The 19,489-nt window shown below is 35.3% G+C and overlaps 1 protein-coding gene across 16 annotated transcripts in view; it reads right to left on the reverse strand.

The window, feature by feature from the left end:
• The window catches only part of PCM1 (pericentriolar material 1), a 39,097-nt gene that overhangs the window by 1,311 nt on the left and 18,297 nt on the right, over positions 1-19,489 (reverse strand). For 7 of the 16 annotated variants that reach the window (XM_048943062.1, XM_048943059.1, XM_048943061.1 and 4 more), the window contains 25 exons: positions 19,152-19,283; positions 18,377-18,567; positions 17,684-17,881; positions 16,917-17,139; positions 16,661-16,806; positions 15,496-15,686; positions 14,397-14,574; positions 13,370-13,725; positions 12,688-12,846; positions 11,875-11,931; positions 10,553-10,725; positions 10,344-10,472; positions 9,712-9,832; positions 9,284-9,421; positions 8,911-9,044; positions 8,048-8,182; positions 7,686-7,883; positions 6,267-6,326; positions 4,110-4,248; positions 3,402-3,550; positions 3,025-3,094; positions 2,072-2,325; positions 1,777-1,869; positions 1,537-1,660; positions 2-1,121 (listed from right to left, as the gene is read on the reverse strand). In XM_048943062.1, coding sequence (XP_048799019.1) covers positions 1,087-1,121; positions 1,537-1,660; positions 1,777-1,869; positions 2,072-2,325; positions 3,025-3,094; positions 3,402-3,550; positions 4,110-4,248; positions 6,267-6,326; positions 7,686-7,883; positions 8,048-8,182; positions 8,911-9,044; positions 9,284-9,421; positions 9,712-9,832; positions 10,344-10,472; positions 10,553-10,725; positions 11,875-11,931; positions 12,688-12,846; positions 13,370-13,725; positions 14,397-14,574; positions 15,496-15,686; positions 16,661-16,806; positions 16,917-17,139; positions 17,684-17,881; positions 18,377-18,567; positions 19,152-19,283 — 3,783 coding nt within the window. In that variant the 3' untranslated portion in view covers positions 2-1,086. Of the gene's footprint in view, position 1; positions 1,122-1,536; positions 1,661-1,776; positions 1,870-2,071; positions 2,326-3,024; positions 3,095-3,401; positions 3,551-4,109; positions 4,249-6,266; positions 6,327-7,685; positions 7,884-8,047; positions 8,183-8,910; positions 9,045-9,283; positions 9,422-9,711; positions 9,833-10,343; positions 10,473-10,552; positions 10,726-11,874; positions 11,932-12,687; positions 12,847-13,369; positions 13,726-14,396; positions 14,575-15,495; positions 15,687-16,660; positions 16,807-16,916; positions 17,140-17,683; positions 17,882-18,376; positions 18,568-19,151; positions 19,284-19,489 lie in introns of those variants that run through there. The other 9 variants (XM_048943073.1, XM_048943066.1, XM_048943057.1 and 6 more) reach the window with 8 other exon arrangements.

Below are 19,489 nucleotides of genomic sequence, written 5' to 3' on the forward strand. Positions count from 1 at the left end.
AAATAAAGAATATACTCATTATTGTCTAGTAGCTAACAAAGCATCATACAGAACCCTAACCACACTTCAACTCAATAAAGAATATGATCAATAATGGATACTTACAAGAAATATTTATCCTCGCCTCTTCTCCATAAGTACTTTAAATCATGACCTACTTAAAGAAAAGCTACAGATATATCCCACTTACACAGATAAACACTGTCTTAGTCGCTAGCTACAGATTTTCTGTGGCACGGCGTTTTTATCCAGACTGTACCTACATCAGGCTTCCGCATTCATATTCACCAGATTGAGACGATGGACGTCTGCTAGCACAGTCATGACAAGCAAAATGGTGATAGGCAGTGTATGAAATGAAAGATGCTTCTTCGCATTATCTTGGAAGATTCTATGCTGTCACTACAACTGCAGTGGAGAAATGCTTTCGTCAGCTTATGTTGTTTGAGGAATTGGGATTAGCTTGGAGGCCTTGGCTTCTCTGACGTGGATAAACCTGCACTGGATGTTGCACCTGTATCAGGTGTGCCATCACTATAGGCAACCCAAGAAGAACTGGACAGTGTATATAATATATATGTATATATAGACACACACACTCCACAAAAATATGTGCATGTTTTTCCCTTTTTGTGTTTCCCTTCAGCCTGCAATCAACAGAGAGAGAATCTGCACCCCAACCCTCTACTGCTGCTGACCAGACTCATGGAACATTGTGACACTGTGGTGGTAACTATCTCTGCATTCCTATAACAAACCCTTACTTGTTTTCTTCACCCCACTTCCTATCCCAGCTCTACATAACTGAAACTTTCATAATAATAAACTGGCTAGGCAAATATTTTACTCTTTTCTGAGACTTACATCAGGTATCCATAAATCACAAGTCATCTCACCTCTGATAATTGGAACAATACCATGACATTTCACAACATCAGTATCCTATCAAACCATAAATAAATTGACTTACATTACCATAAAGTTTTTGTAGCTGCAGAAGTTGTTTCATGAAAATGACAATGAAAATATTTACTGTCATCATACACATCAAGTTTTTCTAATTTGCAGTATTCCTTATAACAGAAATCATTTTGTTTTTCCCAAACAGAGATTTTGCAATTCTGTAAACTCAGAAGAACCTCTGTATTACAAAAAACACTGAACAATCTGCCAACAACTTATATTGAGCATTACTGAATTAGAAACTAGCAATTAAAATGTAAAATATTAAAACAAGCTTATAACAAGAAATGTGAACGTTGATTTATAAGTTTTAAAACACTTCAGTTACACTATGCAATTTAAATGTTAACTTTTATGATGTTTAGTCAAAGAAACTAACAGGAATGCATATAAGGGACAACGAAGGCAAAATCTGTTCATACCAATAGATTGTTTTCTAATGTGTAATGATAAAAAAAGTATCGGCACCACAGTGATTTCTATCTTTAGTCAGCAATAATAAGATATATAAACTCTAAGGGTGTTTAGAATGTCTTCCCAACACGTGGAGATGATTTAGAAAATAATCCTTACCTGGTTCTTTCAGAGTTTGGGCATCTCCAACTAATTCTCGATCTTGCTGCCCACCTCCATCCAATAATTCATCAGACAAGCTGTTGGTTTGGGCCTCTGATGCTATTTTCTTCAATAAATCTGCCTTTATAACAGGTAAAACAAAACTCAGTTCTGCCTAATTCTTTTTGCTGTCCTGATAAGTAAGATATTTAGGGCACGCACTTCTAAATAATAACCCAACAAAACTCAGTAAAATACCTCTGAATAGACTGCAAGTTTAAGGGGCAAGTCTTCAACCTTCACAAAGTCATCTTCATCAGATTTTTGACTTATATTTCCAGAACCAGCTTCCTGTTAATAAAAATAGTGACATTTAGTGCCGCTGTTTTATTTTTACTCAAAGTAAAGATTTTTAAACACTAAGTAGTGCATCAAACAGAAACACATACATTAAATTTGTAGAATTAAAATGTACAAGATTGAAAACTACAAATAATACTGAAATATGAAAAAAAAAGTTCTTTTAGATGCACGTCAACTGAAATGTACTCACGTATTCATTCACTAACACAGGTGACTCTGTGTCAGGACTGCCAGCCATGGAGCTTTCTGAACTTCCAGCAGAGGACTTGTTTACTACACATGCTGCATCTAGCATTTGTGTTTCATTTTCTGGTAAAGATGAGCTTGATTCTTCCGCGTTCATACTGGCTGCTATAAACGATTCTGGAGTATTCACTGCTAAAGGTGGTGTGTTCTCCACCACATTGAGGTAATGAGGTAACATTGTAGCTGCATCTTGTTCACCTGAAGCCACAGTTAAGTTAAAATTTTAAGTTTTATTTTTAATGTTTAGAGACACTAAAATATTCTGAGCATGCAAAATTACATTTTTTCTTAAATCATGATTCACAGTTACAAATGAGCAATGAAGGTGAACTATACTAGTATTTTCAACAGCAAGACAGAGTGAAAGGAAGCAGTAACAACAGTTAGAAGAAACATCCATACAACCTGGCTGCAATGGTCTTGACAGAAAATAATTTTTTTTCTTAATCAGGTACATCTCAGAATAAATCTTTAAACTATAAACTTATTTCAACTGCTAGTAAATGGTAGAAAAAACCAGCACCAGAAAAATCCAAACATCAAAATACTACAGAAAAATTACTCAACTACAATTGTGTGTCAGTGGCTGCAACAATTATCTGAAATTCATGCTAGCGTCAAACATCAAATACAACACACTTATGTACTTAAGATTACTTCAGGCTTCCTCTTCAGAAGGTTTACTGTGTCTGTATCAACACAGACGTATCTACTTAAATGACACTGTTCCATAAAAAAAAAAAAAAAAACAACAACCCAACAAAGCCTAGTAAATTCATGCAAGTTTCATCACCTTCCTCTTAGTTCCATATATCAGACACTGTCTGAGATAATTCTCAGAGTATGCAAATTCATATGGAAGTGTTAATCTCTCAATTAGCTTCATACTGGTCTTACCTTTAACAGATTGTTGTTCAGATGACAAAATATCACTGCCTTTTGACTTATTCATTTCCTGGCTTGAAGTCTATTGGGGAAGGTGAAAATGACTTAGAACAAATTTTACTGATCAATTATCATAGTTTATTGTCTAATGCACTCTTCTTTGCTAGAAACACCCGTTCCATGTTTCTGTCTTAACTAGTATTAAAAACGTGCACATATTTCACAGTATTCACATGCAAATATATGCTATGAGTATTTACATATGAAATACATCCATATAAAACAATAACGAAATCAGTGCAAAAAGAAAAAAGATTTATATGAAGATATTTTTCTGAAAAGTTATGCAATGGCTTAGGTTTCTTCTGTGTTTACAACCCTGGCGATACCTGTTCATTTTCAGTTGCTGTTTCATTGCTCGCTTGTAACGATGTCTGCACATCAACAGGTCCTTCCTCAAATTCTATTTCTTCATCTTCATTCTCATCTTCTCCGCTGCCATAATTAGTGAGAGCTTGTGTTTCTGCTTTTGATAAACCTAAGGGTAAATAAGCATTAAACCATCTTCATACTGTAATTACGTACTGATCTAACTCATTCAATTTTCTCAGTAAGAACTCTCACTGATACATCTGACAGATTAAGATGGCTGCAAATCCAAACCCATTTTGAGATTTTCCACACTGACTAGTTCTTATTTCAAAGTATTCTTCCATATTATTATAGTGATGATACACTTTAAAGATCCAAACGATCTGCATAAGCCACGTTGCCAAAAAATCACTCACTACTGTGTTAATGTGTTAGCTATTAAACAAATTATTGTGAAGAATGGAAATATAAGGGAAACCAAACCATGAGCTGTTGTTCTCAGATCTACTAATTACAAAGAGCAGAAGCTCCTCTAGTTGAAACATCTAACTCTTAACAAGGTATTAGTAAATACAGTTCTGGAGAATTTCTACTGGAAGAGATCTGTCTAGAAAATTTGTGACAGAAGCTGTTACTAAGAAGTGCTTAACAAAAATTCTGTTGTAAAATTAGTTGGTTAAAGCTGTGGTGAAAGCACTGAATAATGAGCCATAGAAAACACTTACTTATTGCCACTGGGCCACTCTCACTTTCTTCATCTTCCTCTTGGTCAGAAGCATCAGACTTGATGCTTTCAGGAACTTCATTACCATCATACGTTTCTAAGCCCTGTACTGGTTTGACAATTTCAGTCTCATCCTTGTCCTAGGAAAACAAGGAACACTGTGCAATTTCGTGTTTATCTAAAGATTAAGTCATGGTTCCTGCCCTAAAGAGCAACCTCTTTTTCTCCTCAAAAATAATAAAAAAAAAAAATCTACTGACTAAAAGCTACTGTTTAAGGACAGATAGCCATGAAACAAGTATCACAGAGCTACTTCAGAAACAGCATCAGATCGTACTGTGACAGACCACATACTTCAGACACACCAGAAGGGATGCAACCGACTTATCAGAAAAGGCTCATATCAATTAACTAGTCTTAAGCATTTTTCTTTCAGTCATTAAAAAGAGGAAGAAAGAAACACTGGCATTGTTACCTTCTACTGATTTTCCTCTGCTACTAAAGGGTCTCTAGTAGACATTAGGAATATTCCTAACTACTCACTTTCATTTATTTGACAGCTACTCAGCAGTTCCTCTGCTGAATGATTTTTTAAATATCTTGAGTGAGAAAATTTTGTACAAATCTCAAGTAAAGCTTGGAGTTTTGCTCCAGATCTTACCGGAATCTTTTACACAGAAGGAAGCAAAAACAATGATACACAGATTTCCAATTTTACTTACAAAGTAGTATGACAGAAGCTCTAAGCTCTAGAAGAAAGCACTTACTCTATGCCCATACAAGTCTGTATATGCACTTATATTCAGTTTGGAGAAGAGAAGGCTTTGGGAAGACCTTATTTGCTCTCTACAACTACCTGAAGCGAGGCTGTGGTGAGGTGGGGGTCAGCCTCTTCTCCTATGTAACTAGCAATAGGACTAGAGGGAATGGCCTCGAGTTGTGCCAGGAGAGATTCAAGTTGGATGTTAGGAAAAAACTTCCCTGAAAGAGTGGTCAGGCACTGGAACAGGCTGCCCAGGGAGATGGTGGAGTCACCAACTCCAGAGGTGTTCAAGAAATGCTTAGATGTTGTACTGAGGGACATGGTTTAGTGGGAAATATTGGTGATAGGTGGATGGTTAGACTGGATGATGTTGGGTGTTTCTATGATTCTGCAGCCCATACAGGAAAGCTTTCAACACTACTTCATACATCACCTATATCTTATCCTTGGTTGGATACAAATTTGAAATACAACCCCTGTCCCCATACACAATGACTTTAAGTGAATTTTGAAACAATGAAAAAAAGGAAATATTTCAGCTCCTAACATTTGTTAACTTGGAGAACATACAGGCCACTCAGTACCTCAACTACTCTGTGCCATAAGGCACAACAACTCCTTCCTCCTTGAGGTGAAAATTTACTTGCAAGATTAAAAAAAGAAAATGCTTGTTGCTACAAATAGTTAAGAACCATCTCAGCTCACTGTCCTTGCTACTTAAAGAATAAAGGAATAACTAAATTCTCAATGCTTTGAGTTGAGAATAGGGGGAACAGCCCCAGATCGAATCCTAAAAGAAAACTTTCATAGCTGTTTTATAATATAGAAAAAAGAATACTAATAAAGAAAGCTCCTAGCCTAAAGCTAATAAGAAAGTAACACAAATCACTCCAGTTGCACAGCATTCAATATTAACTTTGCTCTTTTTAGACATTCAAACTATCACTTTTAAAGTAAAAGTCATTCTACACAAAAGTTCAATTAGCAGTATTAAGGATGCTTATCTGTCTTTATTGATCTCAGTGCACTTGTTGAAAGACAAGAAGATAATATGTTATGAGAAATGCATCAGTCTTTACACTGGCAATAACTAAGGAGACAATATACAATTTATGCTTACTAAGGCATACAACAGAGTAACTGGTGAAGGCACTTTTTTTTTTTTTGGTAGTCGTTTTCCATACTGACAATTCAATTAAACAAAGGAAGTTCATTTACTTCATTGAAGTAAACCACTGAAAATATCATAAAGAAGATAAAAACCAAGATGCTTTATAAATTCATAAACACTAAGAAATTGATTGCTTACAGCTACTGGATTTGTATGATAGAAAACACTAAGTGAACTGTGAAATTATCTGAGGAATAAAATACAGTTTAGAAGCATAAACATACTTTGTCCTCATCGATATCTTCAGTAAATGAACAAACATCCACCTGGAGACCTTTTTCTGCCTAGAAGAAATACAAACTGTCTTCAATTCTAGACTGAAGTAACTTAGAAAAATATTGAACCAAACTAAGGCTTCCTGGAAGACTGCCAGAAATGCCAGTCTTACCAAGAACTGCTATGTCAAAACAGTGGAAAGCAACACGGAATTCTATATTATGAGATGTTTACATGGACATCTTCTCAATTTAAGAGTCACAAAACATTATAAGCATGCTTGGCCTTTTTAAAAAATAAAAAATAATAGAAAAAGAATGTTTACACAGGCTGTTTCTGCAGTCCGTGGTTAAATCATAATTAAGCTATGGAATTAAATACGCCAGCTCTGATCAAGACAGCCAGCTATGTTTTTAAGCATTGAATCTAAAACCAGTTACTTTGCAGGATTCAAGACAGCCACAAAATAGAGCAAAAGCAGATGTGCCTCAGTCAGGATCCTGGATCTGAAAACTCTGAAAAACTGTACAGAGGTATTTACGTGGATCTGTACAGAACAGCCAGGACTGCCAGTTCTGGCTCATCTCTGGCTCCACTGAATCTGAACTTACAACAGCAACACAAGCACTGACCATAATTCCAATTCAGGAGAATAAAATAAATGCCAGATCTAAGTTGCCTCCGTGCATTCTTATGGCACGGGGCAAACCAATCCTTCATCTAACAAAGAAACAATCCACATAACGTAGGAAATCATACCCAAATCCCTCTCGATTCAGAGCATTTCTATAGACTTCCTTAAAGAAGGTAAAGAAGGTCTCCAGGTAGATACAGTACTAGTATGTCTAACTAGAGGTATACTTAAGTTTAGCTGATGCTATGCTTTAAACTACTTGGACTTCATAGTTCATGACAGACTCACATTATCTACTGTTGACTTGAGGGATTTTTATTTGTGTTTCTAAAAGAAGGCTTAAAGGACACGTGAGTCATAACTATACTATGAAATAAGAAACAGTGAGATACTGATTTAATTAAATGCTACACTAACACTATCTGTTTGAGTGCTTCCTTTGTAAACTGTTCACATAACTCAAAATGAGTTCCTAAAAACTGCTAGCTAAAACAGATGGTATGAATACTACTCCAAGGGAAGCTGTAGGAAGAGATGGAGAGATGATGAATTGGTATATTCATATGCTAAAATACTTAATTTGACTACTTGGTGACAGATGTTAATACTATTCCATGGCTGGATGTGCACATATACAATTTCCCTTCAATCAAAGTCTACACACATGTGGCAGACAGTAACTGTAATACAGGAAATCTCCCTTAAAGTGGAAAACAGTTCACGTTTCTACACAATCAATACTGTGACTACACAGAAGTGATTTGTAAAAGCAAAGGAAAGAAAGAAGACAAACCTCTTTAGCATAAGACTGCATCTCTTCGGCAGTTTCTATTTTGCGTTTACACCTCTGCTTTACAGAAATACTGTTACTGTCCAAGTCTTGCATGAGTTTAAAAAAGGCTAATTCATTAAATAATACTTCAGAAATCTCCACAAGAAGATCTTCCCCACAATCTTTTAATTTTCTACCAGCAAATTTTGCCAGGGAGTCCTGCGAAAAGAAATGAATCTTCAGTTTCTGAAACAAGCTTTCACACTTCAAACACTAACTACTTGTCATACTGTTAGTAACTCTGAAAATCAGTTTAGTATATAATAGTTTGCAATCTTGTTTAAACAATTTGGTACCATAAATACCAACTGAAAACTACTAACCTGAAGAATACTGCCAAGTTGCTTATGAAAGAACTTGACAAATTCTTTACTTTCATCATTCTGTTGTGTAAGAGTCAACACCATACGTCTTACTGATGTCAGTAACTGAGAAGAACATACTTCATCCATGTGTTCCTAAAAAAGTATTACAGAACGAGCTTTTTTAACACTTTAAGAAGTTAATCATCTGAAATACCAAGATATTTTAAACACCAAAAAGATGAAAATCAACAACCTAGCTGTTTTTCAAAAGTATCTCAAGTCACATCATGTGCAACAGGCTGAGTTAAAATTACCAATTCACCTGAGCAAGTATTTCAGAAATACATTTCCAAATATTTCTATTCAATTGGGTCAGCTACAAACAAAAATCTCTGTTCACAAGACAAAAGTCCACCAGCCCTGTGCAATCGAGAAGCCTTACCATTTCCTTCACTGGAATATTTAATCCTTATTTCCTTGTCAGAAATGTCTGTAACTCAGTATACATTGGCAGCTGTTGCTAAGATATGAGTTATCCATTTTATACAGAAGTAGAAATTTGAAAGATATTTGATGGTAACCACATATCCAAGTAGTAACAACTTTTATTTATTTATAAACTTGTTCAAACATAAATCCAGTGTTTTGGTCCTGCCTTTCAAAAACTGAAATATATCCACATGGGTACAAAATGGAAGCAAAGATGCCTGCTTTAGAACACACTAGACAAAACATTAACATTTAAAAGCTACTTTTATTGTCTTAAAACATGGAAAGGCTATCACATTTTCTACTAATTCAATGTAAACAACAGTATTCTATGCAAGTGTGCAGCTCCTCTTCCTATTTTTCTAGTACACACTACTGCAAACACTTCTTACCTTCAGAAAAGGAATGACCTCTTTCATAATTGCTTTAATCTGCCGGTCAAGCTGCTGAGTGTCTATGCGAGGACATGGGACAGCAGAAACATCACTTGACTGTGGCACAGAAAGACATTCACTCGTGCTGGGACCTCATTTAAAAAAAAAATACGCATCTAAGTCATTTAACATTACTATTAAAGAAATATCAATTTCAAAGATATATATTTTCCTTTTAGAGTGAATCATATTTACTCAAGTACATTAAGAACCTACAAAACTTTGTTTTCAATATGAAGGAAGAAGAAAACAATTCAGCCAAATAAATTACTCTTGATATTTAGAATACTTATTCTCTAAAACTAAGTAAAATATGTATATATGTGCATACCTTCTAATTTAGCAGCAGTAGCACCCTGAAAATTACTAGAGCAGCCCTCAGAGCCAAGGGTACTTTCAGCTTCAATTTTCATACGCTCATATTCCCTCATCCTAGCCAAAGCTTGATCTAAGTGAATCACTGTGTTGCCTATATTTAGAATAAAAACATCTTTTAATCTAAATAAAAAGTTTTCAAAGGATAGACAAGAATACAACAATAAAAATGTAATGCTGTAGGTTTCGAAATTTACACAACTGCAGTTGCTATTATGTTCTTTTACACAAACTTTTATCAAGTGTCTAATTGCTCAAAGTGCTGTATTAAAACCTGTGGTTACATATTAGATCATGAAAGTAACTACTTGAGTAGTTACTTTCAGTCATTTCTGGAGACAGGTGAAGGAATAATACTTGTGATGTAAATCACACAATTCTTACCAAGGTCATCAGTGGCAAAGGGTTCAAAATGTGAAGATGTAGACATAGTACTCCCATTGTCTGCATCATTTTGTTCACAGTCCTGACATGCTTCTGTAGGGAAGTTCTTGTCAAACGTTTCCTAAAAAAACATTCATCAGCTGAGTACAAAGCAGGGATGCACCATACTCTCACAGATGTGAGAATGAGCCAGCAACTTTTTTTAGCCACATGCTGTGATATTAAGGGCTTGTCACCAGGCTGTCATATCCTGAAAACAGGCAATTCTAGTATATTTTTTTCAAATACTTTAACTGTGTAAGCAAATAGGAAACTAGGTGGAGGTCTTGTTAGTTTTTAAAATATGAATAAATAAATAAATTCATTGGGAACCTTGTATTCAGTATTTGTACTGACCTTATTCACAGGATATTGGCTATATTTTGAAAATCAATTTCCAGTTTATACTGTCCATATTGTTTTCCATGTTATGTTCCTCCCTTACACATCAGTGATTTTTAGTGTAAAGAATTCTACCACACAAAAAGCTTTTATGAATTTTAGACAATTACGGTCACCACTACAATATTTTGGTACATAAATTGAAAACAGGAAAAGCAGACAGTGAACTAGCTTCTGAAATGAAAGCTTACATCATCTGTAGAAGCAAGACTTTCACTGGGAGTGAGTTCAGAGTTTGATGCTATCCATGTTGCAGTATTTAGAGATTTTATGCATTTCCCCTTCTCGTTGTTCTCAGATAAATGTCTGGTCACTATATCCTGAAGAAAAAAAAACTACTGTAAAAAGAACATCAACAATTTCTTCAATTGATACACAAGACTCTAAAGTTTGTGCATACCTGTAAAGCATATAGGGCCCTCTGTCTTAGGTAATCTGTGTTTAACAGCTGTAGCTCATGGAAAAGTTCAATAAGAAAGTGGGGCCGAGACTCATTTTGAGAAATAAGAGTTGCGACTTCAGAATAAATTGTGTCCCGCAAAGCTTCAAACATAGAAAGATCACTACCAGTTTCTGCAAGGAATAATAATTAAAAAAAAAAAAATCATCAAAAGATCATTTCATGACACTAATCCAGTTGAAAAAAATGTGCTTGTTAATATAAGAGAATTAGATCTCCATTACACAGATACTTTCCTAAAGCTTACTCATCTCCTAAAGGCAATAAGGACTTGAACATAACAAAGTAATTCTGAAATCCTGTAAGTATGGAACATACAGTATTTGTGTCGATCACACTTTGTTCTTACGGTTCCAAACAGTATCTTAAGGAAGAATTCTTTATTGAATAGAATATTGCACACACCACAACGTTGCTTTCAGTTCTGAAACACATTCAGTGTTGAACACAGACTTTTAAAGCATTTCAATTAAAAAATCCAAAGGTCTCAACCTTCCCACATCTCCCACACATAAATCTTATATTTCCATGCCTTTCTGATATTTAATAAAGCCTCTTACCGCTAAGCACCATTACAAGTTTGCAAGAACATAATGTTCTAGTAAGCTCTAATTCCTAATAAGTCACAAATTCCTTTAAGAATTGAAAGTATCATCCTTATATATACATATATATTTATATACATATATATATTAAAAACTCTTCTGTTAATACAAACATACTTTGGCACGTGTTGAATGGAAAAACAAAGTTAAAGTTTGAAAAACTCAGAGTTTAACAGATGCACATTTGTTAATATTCAAGTTAATTAAATTATAAGCAGTACAGAAAATTTCACTGTAAAATTTGATTCTCTGCCAATAGTATACCAGCTTTAGCCACAGAGGCCAGCTTTTTCAGTGTGTTATAAAACACTGAAGATTGCTTGCCTTGCCCATTACTAAATTGTAACAGCAGATTTTCCACACAAAAAATGCCTACATCACTTTTGTCATAGACCCTATTTTCCACGCCTAATTTTGACTGACTGCGAACACGCAGACATGTTATCCACAACTATAATTCGAGGCAGTTTGTGTTGTTGCATTCCATGCTTATTAAATGGAATTGCCTCTTACCTCCTTTATAGAGAAGCTGTTGCAATTGTGCTAGTTTTGAACATCTGCTAAACAGTCCGAGCAACAGGACCAAAGCTAAGGGGAGCAGGAGGCAGCGGGGGAGAATAACAGGACATCGTTGAAGCTAAGCAATGAATGCATTACCTGGTGCTTCAATGCATGCATTTCTGTTAGACTGCTGCAGAATTCTCCTAGCATGTGCTGTAGGAAAGTGGGGATAGACAGTGATAAACACAAAAACGCGCACCAGAAATTAAGACAGGGTCTATACAAAACAGCAGGAGGAAGACTGCTTAATCATCCAAACCACATCGCTGCTTATTGTGAAAACTTAACTGGCAAAGTTTATATAATAAACACTAATAAACAGCTCTCAGTGTGGACTCAATTACATTGACAAAGCTGTACATCATGCTACTATGACTAAAACATCTGCATGATTCAAACAAGATACTGGCAGCATCTAAAAAGACACAGAAGAGTATTTTTATGACACGGATGCGAGAAAAGCAGTGCAGATGGCAAAAATGTAAGGGTTTACATGATATGATTTAATTTGAATGATACTTGATCAAGCTTCTTTAAGCACAAAGAAAACAAGCATGCAGTACCAGATGTCATTAGAATGGTGAACAGTTTCATCTGCTGTTCATAGAAATGCCAACAAATAAGATTTTTGATCAACTAGGATTTTGTCTGTCTCAAGTTAAAGCTTGTTTCTAAATATTTTAATCAAGTACCCAATCTACAGTAAACACACAACATCAGTCAGTACCCAAACATTACATGCATTTACACTTACTGAAATCTTAGAAATTAAAAAGCAAAATCCACATAAGCTGAAGTGCATCACTGCTGTCTTGTTATAATACACTGCTTTTAAGCAATAAAGTTGTAACTAATTATAGTTACACAAAGTTTACACAATAACAATTACTGAAATTCAGAAAAGAATACCTGAAGACATTTCAGTAGATCTACTGTATTTAATTATTTTTTCCAGTTGTTCCCGGTTCTTCTTGCTGAACACCTTTGCATGAACAACCTCCTCAGAGTGTTTACTTTTAGTGCTTTTGTAGGGTTCACACACACTAGAAGCACTCGCACTGTCATAACCTTATGGGAAGAAGTGGAAAGGGAAATCACAAAGAGTTTTCTTACTTCCATTCATAGGTTCAAGGGCAATTTCAAAATGAAAAAAAAACAACTATCTTTCAGATTTTCCTTTGTTTGCTGAGGTGATAGAGCAGCACTAAATTCTCAATGATTGCAGCAGTACTGTGTATTCTAGCAGTGTCCATCTCATTCTAGACTGATTCTGTATTTTACTGAAATACCTTCCTCAGTAAGTCATTCAGTCAGAACATGAAGACTTAATGAAGAGGAAGGCACCTCATCTCTTATTGCATCTGTACCCACTTAAGCACTCAAACCAGGATTCCTAATAATTTATGGCTTTATTTGCTGAAATACTCAAAAACTTTAGTGTAATTGTGTCACAAAAATGAATTCATATTTCAGTAAGATGTATTTCAAGAACTCACTATAAATACCACTTACGGATAGTAAATTCTCTGGAATGCAGAGACTATAATCCATATTCAGTTTGCCACAGCATATAAGATTGTTTGCAACCTACCAGTATTCTTAATTCTGCCTTTTAGCTGAGAAGAATTCTTCCTCTTATTCTTCGATTTGGGTGTTTTATCTTTTGATGCCAAGCTTGCCTGAGCTGAAGCTTTCCTAGATTTAAATGTCTTTGTCACAGTAGTTGGGTCAACTGGATCAGGCATACTACTAAAACTCTCCAAGGACTCTTCATCAAAGTTTCTTCTCCTGCTCATATCAGAGTGATTTTTATGACCCGAAGCAGTGCTCTGTACTGAAACTGGAAAGCCTGCTTTCAGTTGAGATTGATCATCTTTTTTCACTTCCTGGCTATCATTAAGCCAAGTTGATCTTTTTTCCATTTCATCTTCAGGTTGCCTATGACTCCTTCCATCAAAAGGAAAAAATAACATAACATATCACAACCTGCCTTCTCAGACAGAAGCAGTATGTATTACCAGACAAACAAAGAGTTTCATCTGTAGCGTAAGATATCTGCCCTAGTTACTCAGTCATCAGCTGAACACTGGCATTTAAAAAACATGTAGCAAGTTCCTTTCTTGGAATGGAAAAATGAAGACATCTGAAGAAATTCACATTTCTGACTGACTGCAACCTGAATATGGTTATGCACCTTGAATTACACTCAAGAGTATTATAAGACAAAACACTCTTTAAACAATATTCATTACTACCTACAGTTGCATTAAAAAAATAAAATCACTTTGAAGCTATCTGTATCTTCTTGTTATCTTGATTGCTCAAGTTCAAAACAGAAACCTCCCTCCACAGACAAAAATGTATCACAGAATACTACAACACTACATTGAAGGTTGGAATATTCCTGAAACAATACATGACTTAATACACAGAAAAACAGAACACAAATGAAAAGAAAAAAAACAAACAAAAAACATATTGAAACTTAAAAATTAAACTTCATCTTGTAAGTTAACTTACTTTACACATAAGTTCCCAAAAAGAACCCTAGTCCTGTGGGGCTAAAGCAAGGTGTAACAATAGTGGTTACAGGAGAGTTGCACTGCGACAAAACATACCTTTGGTTTTCTGCTCCATTAGAGGAACTGCTTTCAAAAGGTTTGGGGAATGCCATATATTCAGTTTTTCCAGAAGTATTATGATCTAGAGGATGTTGCTGCTGCTCACTGCTTTGTGGAAAACCACTGCGTGCAAAATCTCCAAAGCCAGAAGGAAACACTGGATTGTAGTTTATACCTACAAAATAAACAAGAATGACATAAGTTACTACATCATTTATCTACACACTGTATGTCAAGTCTGAGACATTGAGTGGCACCTTGTAATGCTGAAACAAAAAAAATGTGGTAGGGAAATAAGAAAAAACTACTCTTGCCCTGAAAAGGTTGCAATTATGAGAAATTTATCTTCAATGCAGGTTTCAAATTGCAGTGATTGGAAACTGCACATACCACTACAACTCCACCAGTGTACAGATGAAGACATTTCAAGAATACTCACTCCTACAAGTGAGGTAAAAATTGTAAGTTCCTAGAAAGAAAATAAAAAACCCAGAGTTCTGTGTGTGAAGACTACCAGCTCTTCAGTGATCAAGTTCACAGGAAAATTCCAACAGTGCAAGTATTCACATGGTCAAAGAACATATAACGCTTACTTTAACTTCAGAATCTTCATCGAAGTAACAAATTGAGCATAATTACTCTTTTGTGTATATTCTGTGTAATTTAATTGAGAGACATAGCTGGTAGCTTTCAGATTATGCTGATTTTCTGAAAAGGCTAAAGTATTACTGTTTAAGACAATTCAGGAATCACTTTTTTTTTAAAGACACAGTAGAATACATTATTTGCCCTATTTCAAGTTAAACAGTAAAAGAGTTGGTAATGAGATTAGGAACACTGCATCCACATCAGTAGTTACTCAATAATTCTGATACAAACAAAAAATGGTAACACATTGCTATTTGCCATATTTCAAAATAAGCACTCTAAGTCCTAACCAAAAGAGATACAAACTTCTTTTCATATAAATACTGTAACTTCAAGTACTTCAATTTCAATCTGAAGGACAAGACAGAGTTCCATTAAATTAACACTGAATGAAAGGGCAGAAATTTAAAAAAATCATATTACTTTTCACACTTGCAGTAATACTCACCTGGAGCAAATGAAGAAATATTAGTAAATCCCGGTATATTAAACAGGTTCACAGGCTGTGGAGGAAAGCTGAATGGACAGAAAACAGGAGATGGAGGTGGTGGTGCACTACTGCCTCTCTCTTTTCTTGATGGCTTCTCTTGACACTGTTGTTCTTGCTGGTGCATTAGATCATTTAGCATTTGTTTCAATCTTGAAAACAAGAAGGAAAAAAAGTGCCTCAAAATTTAAACACCACAAGAGAAAATAACTTGATAGCAATCCAATAACCAGCGGGATGGTAGCAGTAGACAACACCATATAAAAAAAAAAATCACAACTTCACTAATAGAGCTTAACTTAATACTTAATACACTAAGTAGTAACATAAACAATTCTTAAACTGAAATTCCTTGACTCAACAGCAATTCTGGTACTAGCCAGCATAGCCACTAAGTGCGCCCCTGATGCTCGGGCTGACAAAAAATTGTAAATCTATTACACTCACTAATTTGAGATTTGTATTTCACCTGTCCAGGTAACCATTTACACACACACACACACACACACACACACACACACACACACACACACACACTATGTTTTCAGTACATATGTAAAGAAATTCATTTGGCCAGTCAAAAAGTAGCTCTTATTTAATTCTAAGCAACAGACACACACAGTTTAAAATCAACAGATCTGTCATTGTGGTCACATTCACAGAAATTAAACATGCTGGTGAGAATGATTTAAAAAAAAAGTCACTCAGCAAGAAGTAAGCAGCTTGGAAACAAAATTAAATGGAAACAACAGAAGAAGCAAAGTATTTGCAGCAACTGCCATCTAAATTACTTTAAAACATTATGCAAAAAGGGCTGGTAACTACACATCACTTATCAAGCACAAAACAGAGATGAAGATTTTGAAATTTCATACCATGAAATGAAACTGCTACTGTTTTTATTTATTTACTTCAAAAAGATTATTTTTTCAGAAGATATAAGGAGCACATTCAAACGCAGCATTACTATGTACACATCATGACTGAAAAATCTAAGCAAGGACAAAGCTTTTCCAACATCTTTCCATGACACAGTTAGAATCCAGAATCTATCCAGGTCATCTGCCAAAAGCCAAAGGCATACACTGAAGCATTTCAAATTATACAGCTAAATCCTAATACAAACCTTTGGACGTTATTCTGCTGCCAAGACAGTTGAGTATAACACTGGTTTAACTGATGCATAATAAGATGTACTTGTGAAGATGCAACATTATTGGGCATCATATTGTATGGGCCTGCAAGCAAAGTCTGTAGAAAACAGGAGAGGGTCTGTGGAAAGAAAACAACAGAGACCAAATTACCAAAATTATAAGTTGTCACTAGAAAAATTTAGGAAAACACTGAACTAGAACACCAAGTTAACTGCTCTTCATGCCTACCTGCTGATCTTGCATTAAAGTCTGGCAAATGCTAACACTAAATTCAAGTTGTTTCTTCAACTGATTGATCTGTTCTTGCCATTGTTCTTTTTCCTCCACATAAGAAAGCTCCGATATCCACCGAAAGTTTTCCTGGCGTCTCATACTGATGTTTTGCTGCTGCCTAGTTTTAGACATTGGTCGATAATTCCCATCTGCTGAAAGAGGACGGCAATTTTTCCACCTAAGGCAGGGAAGAAGCAGAAAGTAAGAATGAGAACAAAAGCTGACATTTCAGACCTTCCTGTTAGGGCTGCTTCAATCATCAAATTTTCAGTTGTACATAGAACAATCAACATAATGCAGTAAGAAGCAGCACAGGTTCCAAACAGAATGTCTCATACATTAGCACTGATTGTTTTTCACTAATAAAAACCAGAGGAAAGTAATTATAATTTTCTGAATCATTGATTTTGAAGAGACACCAAAAATTCACATAAGTCATCTGCTATGCTGACTGAAACACAACATGAGGAGCTGTAACACAACACAACAAGGTAATTGAATGGCAGGCAATATTTAACACAGGAATACAGAATAATCAAAATTTATCATACACATTGTAGCTACAGAGGCTAAGATAAGAAAATGCTACTGCATACATCTCACTAGCACACAAAGAAATTTCACTTTGATCTAGTAGGGTGCTTAGCATTTAGTGCAACGGTCTTTCTACCCCTTCCAAAAACACCCTCACAAGCATTAAATTAACAAGTAATGCCACTTACCTGTCCTTATTTCCTTTGGGATAATACACACTTTCTGGTATTTGGTTATTGGGATAAACAGAATAGCTGTCAGTCATACTTGGCGCGTCTTCCTCCTCTTCTGCCTGGTCAAGTCCATCAGAGAGATAACCATCTTCATCTCCGTCCTCTTCATCTAGTGCACACTGGGTAGAACCTCCCCAGGTAGCCATTGTCCTACTGAACATTGAAAATGAGACATGTTTGGGAAAGAAGTTGTTTTGTTTTAATAGTTTGCTATAAACTTAACAAACAATCACTTGACAATTACAAGTCCACCAATTAATCAAGATGCACCAAAATTCATTTATCTAACAGAAATGAAACTAGTATTCTTCTGATATCAGAACAATGGAGTAAAATATCATGCTGTTTTGGAAAATTACTCTCTCTACAAATGTTGTAAAGATGAAGAAACAATACTCCACGCATTTGGCATTTTCCAGGAATTCCTCTCTTCTTTAGTGAGGAGAAGAAATACACCAGGGGGAAAAAAAAAATCCTAAGAACTGGGATGTGACCAACTTGACTTTAGAAGTCAAGAAATCCATCTAATGTTGTTATACCATCACCCAACAATTCTCAGATAAAAATGAGAAGTAACTCAAGACCAAAACGTCATGAAATAACAGAATCACCCACTGACTGACAGCAAAGAGAAACTCATGTTCTTACTTCTCTGTCCTACTCTGCTGGGGAGTATGCTGAACTTCTGACCCCTCACTTTTAACTGATGCAGCAACAGTAGATATTGTTTCTGCCAGTTCTCTCCTCCTCTGATGTTCAGCCATTAAAGCTTCAAGTTGCTTTCTTCTCCGTCGCAATTCTTCTCTTAGAATTTCATGTCTTCTCATCTCAGACCATAACTGTTTCCAATAAAATTGAAAGCATCAGAGTATAAACAAACAAAAAAAACAAGTAAAACCTTACAATTTCACTCTTTGATACTGTACTGACATTTTTGTCCAGGCACTGGTATCAATCACACTACAAAAACGCACCCAAGTAGGAGCCATCTTAGGAGCCATTTTAGAATGTAAAAAGGTAATTAAACAAATGAGGATAGTTACTTTTTTTTTAAATAAGACAAATAGTGCAGGCTTCACAGAACACTTTCTAATCCCACAACTCATTTCAAAGGTTAGTCAAGAAACAAAAAAGTATTTTTATCTAATCTATTATATAATGCTGTAAATGCACATTATTGATCTCTTACACTTACATCATAGAGAAAAAAAAAATATTCCAGGAGCATGAAGTACAGCACTATCAATATTTACTTCTTTCCAGAAATGAAGTAAATCAATTATGTACATTTCATTATCATGGCTACTATATTACACTCTCTTCATATAAAGTACTTAAAATAATGTGTGTCCAAGTTTCCTTTTTTTTTTTTTTTTCCTTCCCCCTTTCCATATGAAGTACCAGAATATCAAGTATGAAATACCTCATTGCCTACTGCTACAGATTCACCAAATTCAAGTAAAGGCTTGCCAGCTGTGTTACACTCATTTATGGCTGGATTTGAGGCTGCTGGTGGAGTCTGTCTATTTGCTGGACTGTTACCCAGGCCAGCAGACTGAAAGAAAAGGCAGAATGACAAAACAGCTTAACTTTCTAAAATTTACAATTCAGGCTTCTTCAGATAGCAGAATTATTTAGTAATTTCAGAATCCATTAAGTACTTACTTCAAAGGTTAGTCAGAAACAAACAAAATTTGTTTTTAATCTAATGTATTATTGTAAAATGCTGTAGATACACGATGTTGACCATTTACTGCTCAT

The sequence above is a fragment of the Lagopus muta genome, chromosome 4 (assembly GCF_023343835.1).
Source record: "Lagopus muta isolate bLagMut1 chromosome 4, bLagMut1 primary, whole genome shotgun sequence".
In the NCBI taxonomy this organism is placed as follows: Eukaryota; Metazoa; Chordata; class Aves; order Galliformes; family Phasianidae; genus Lagopus; species Lagopus muta.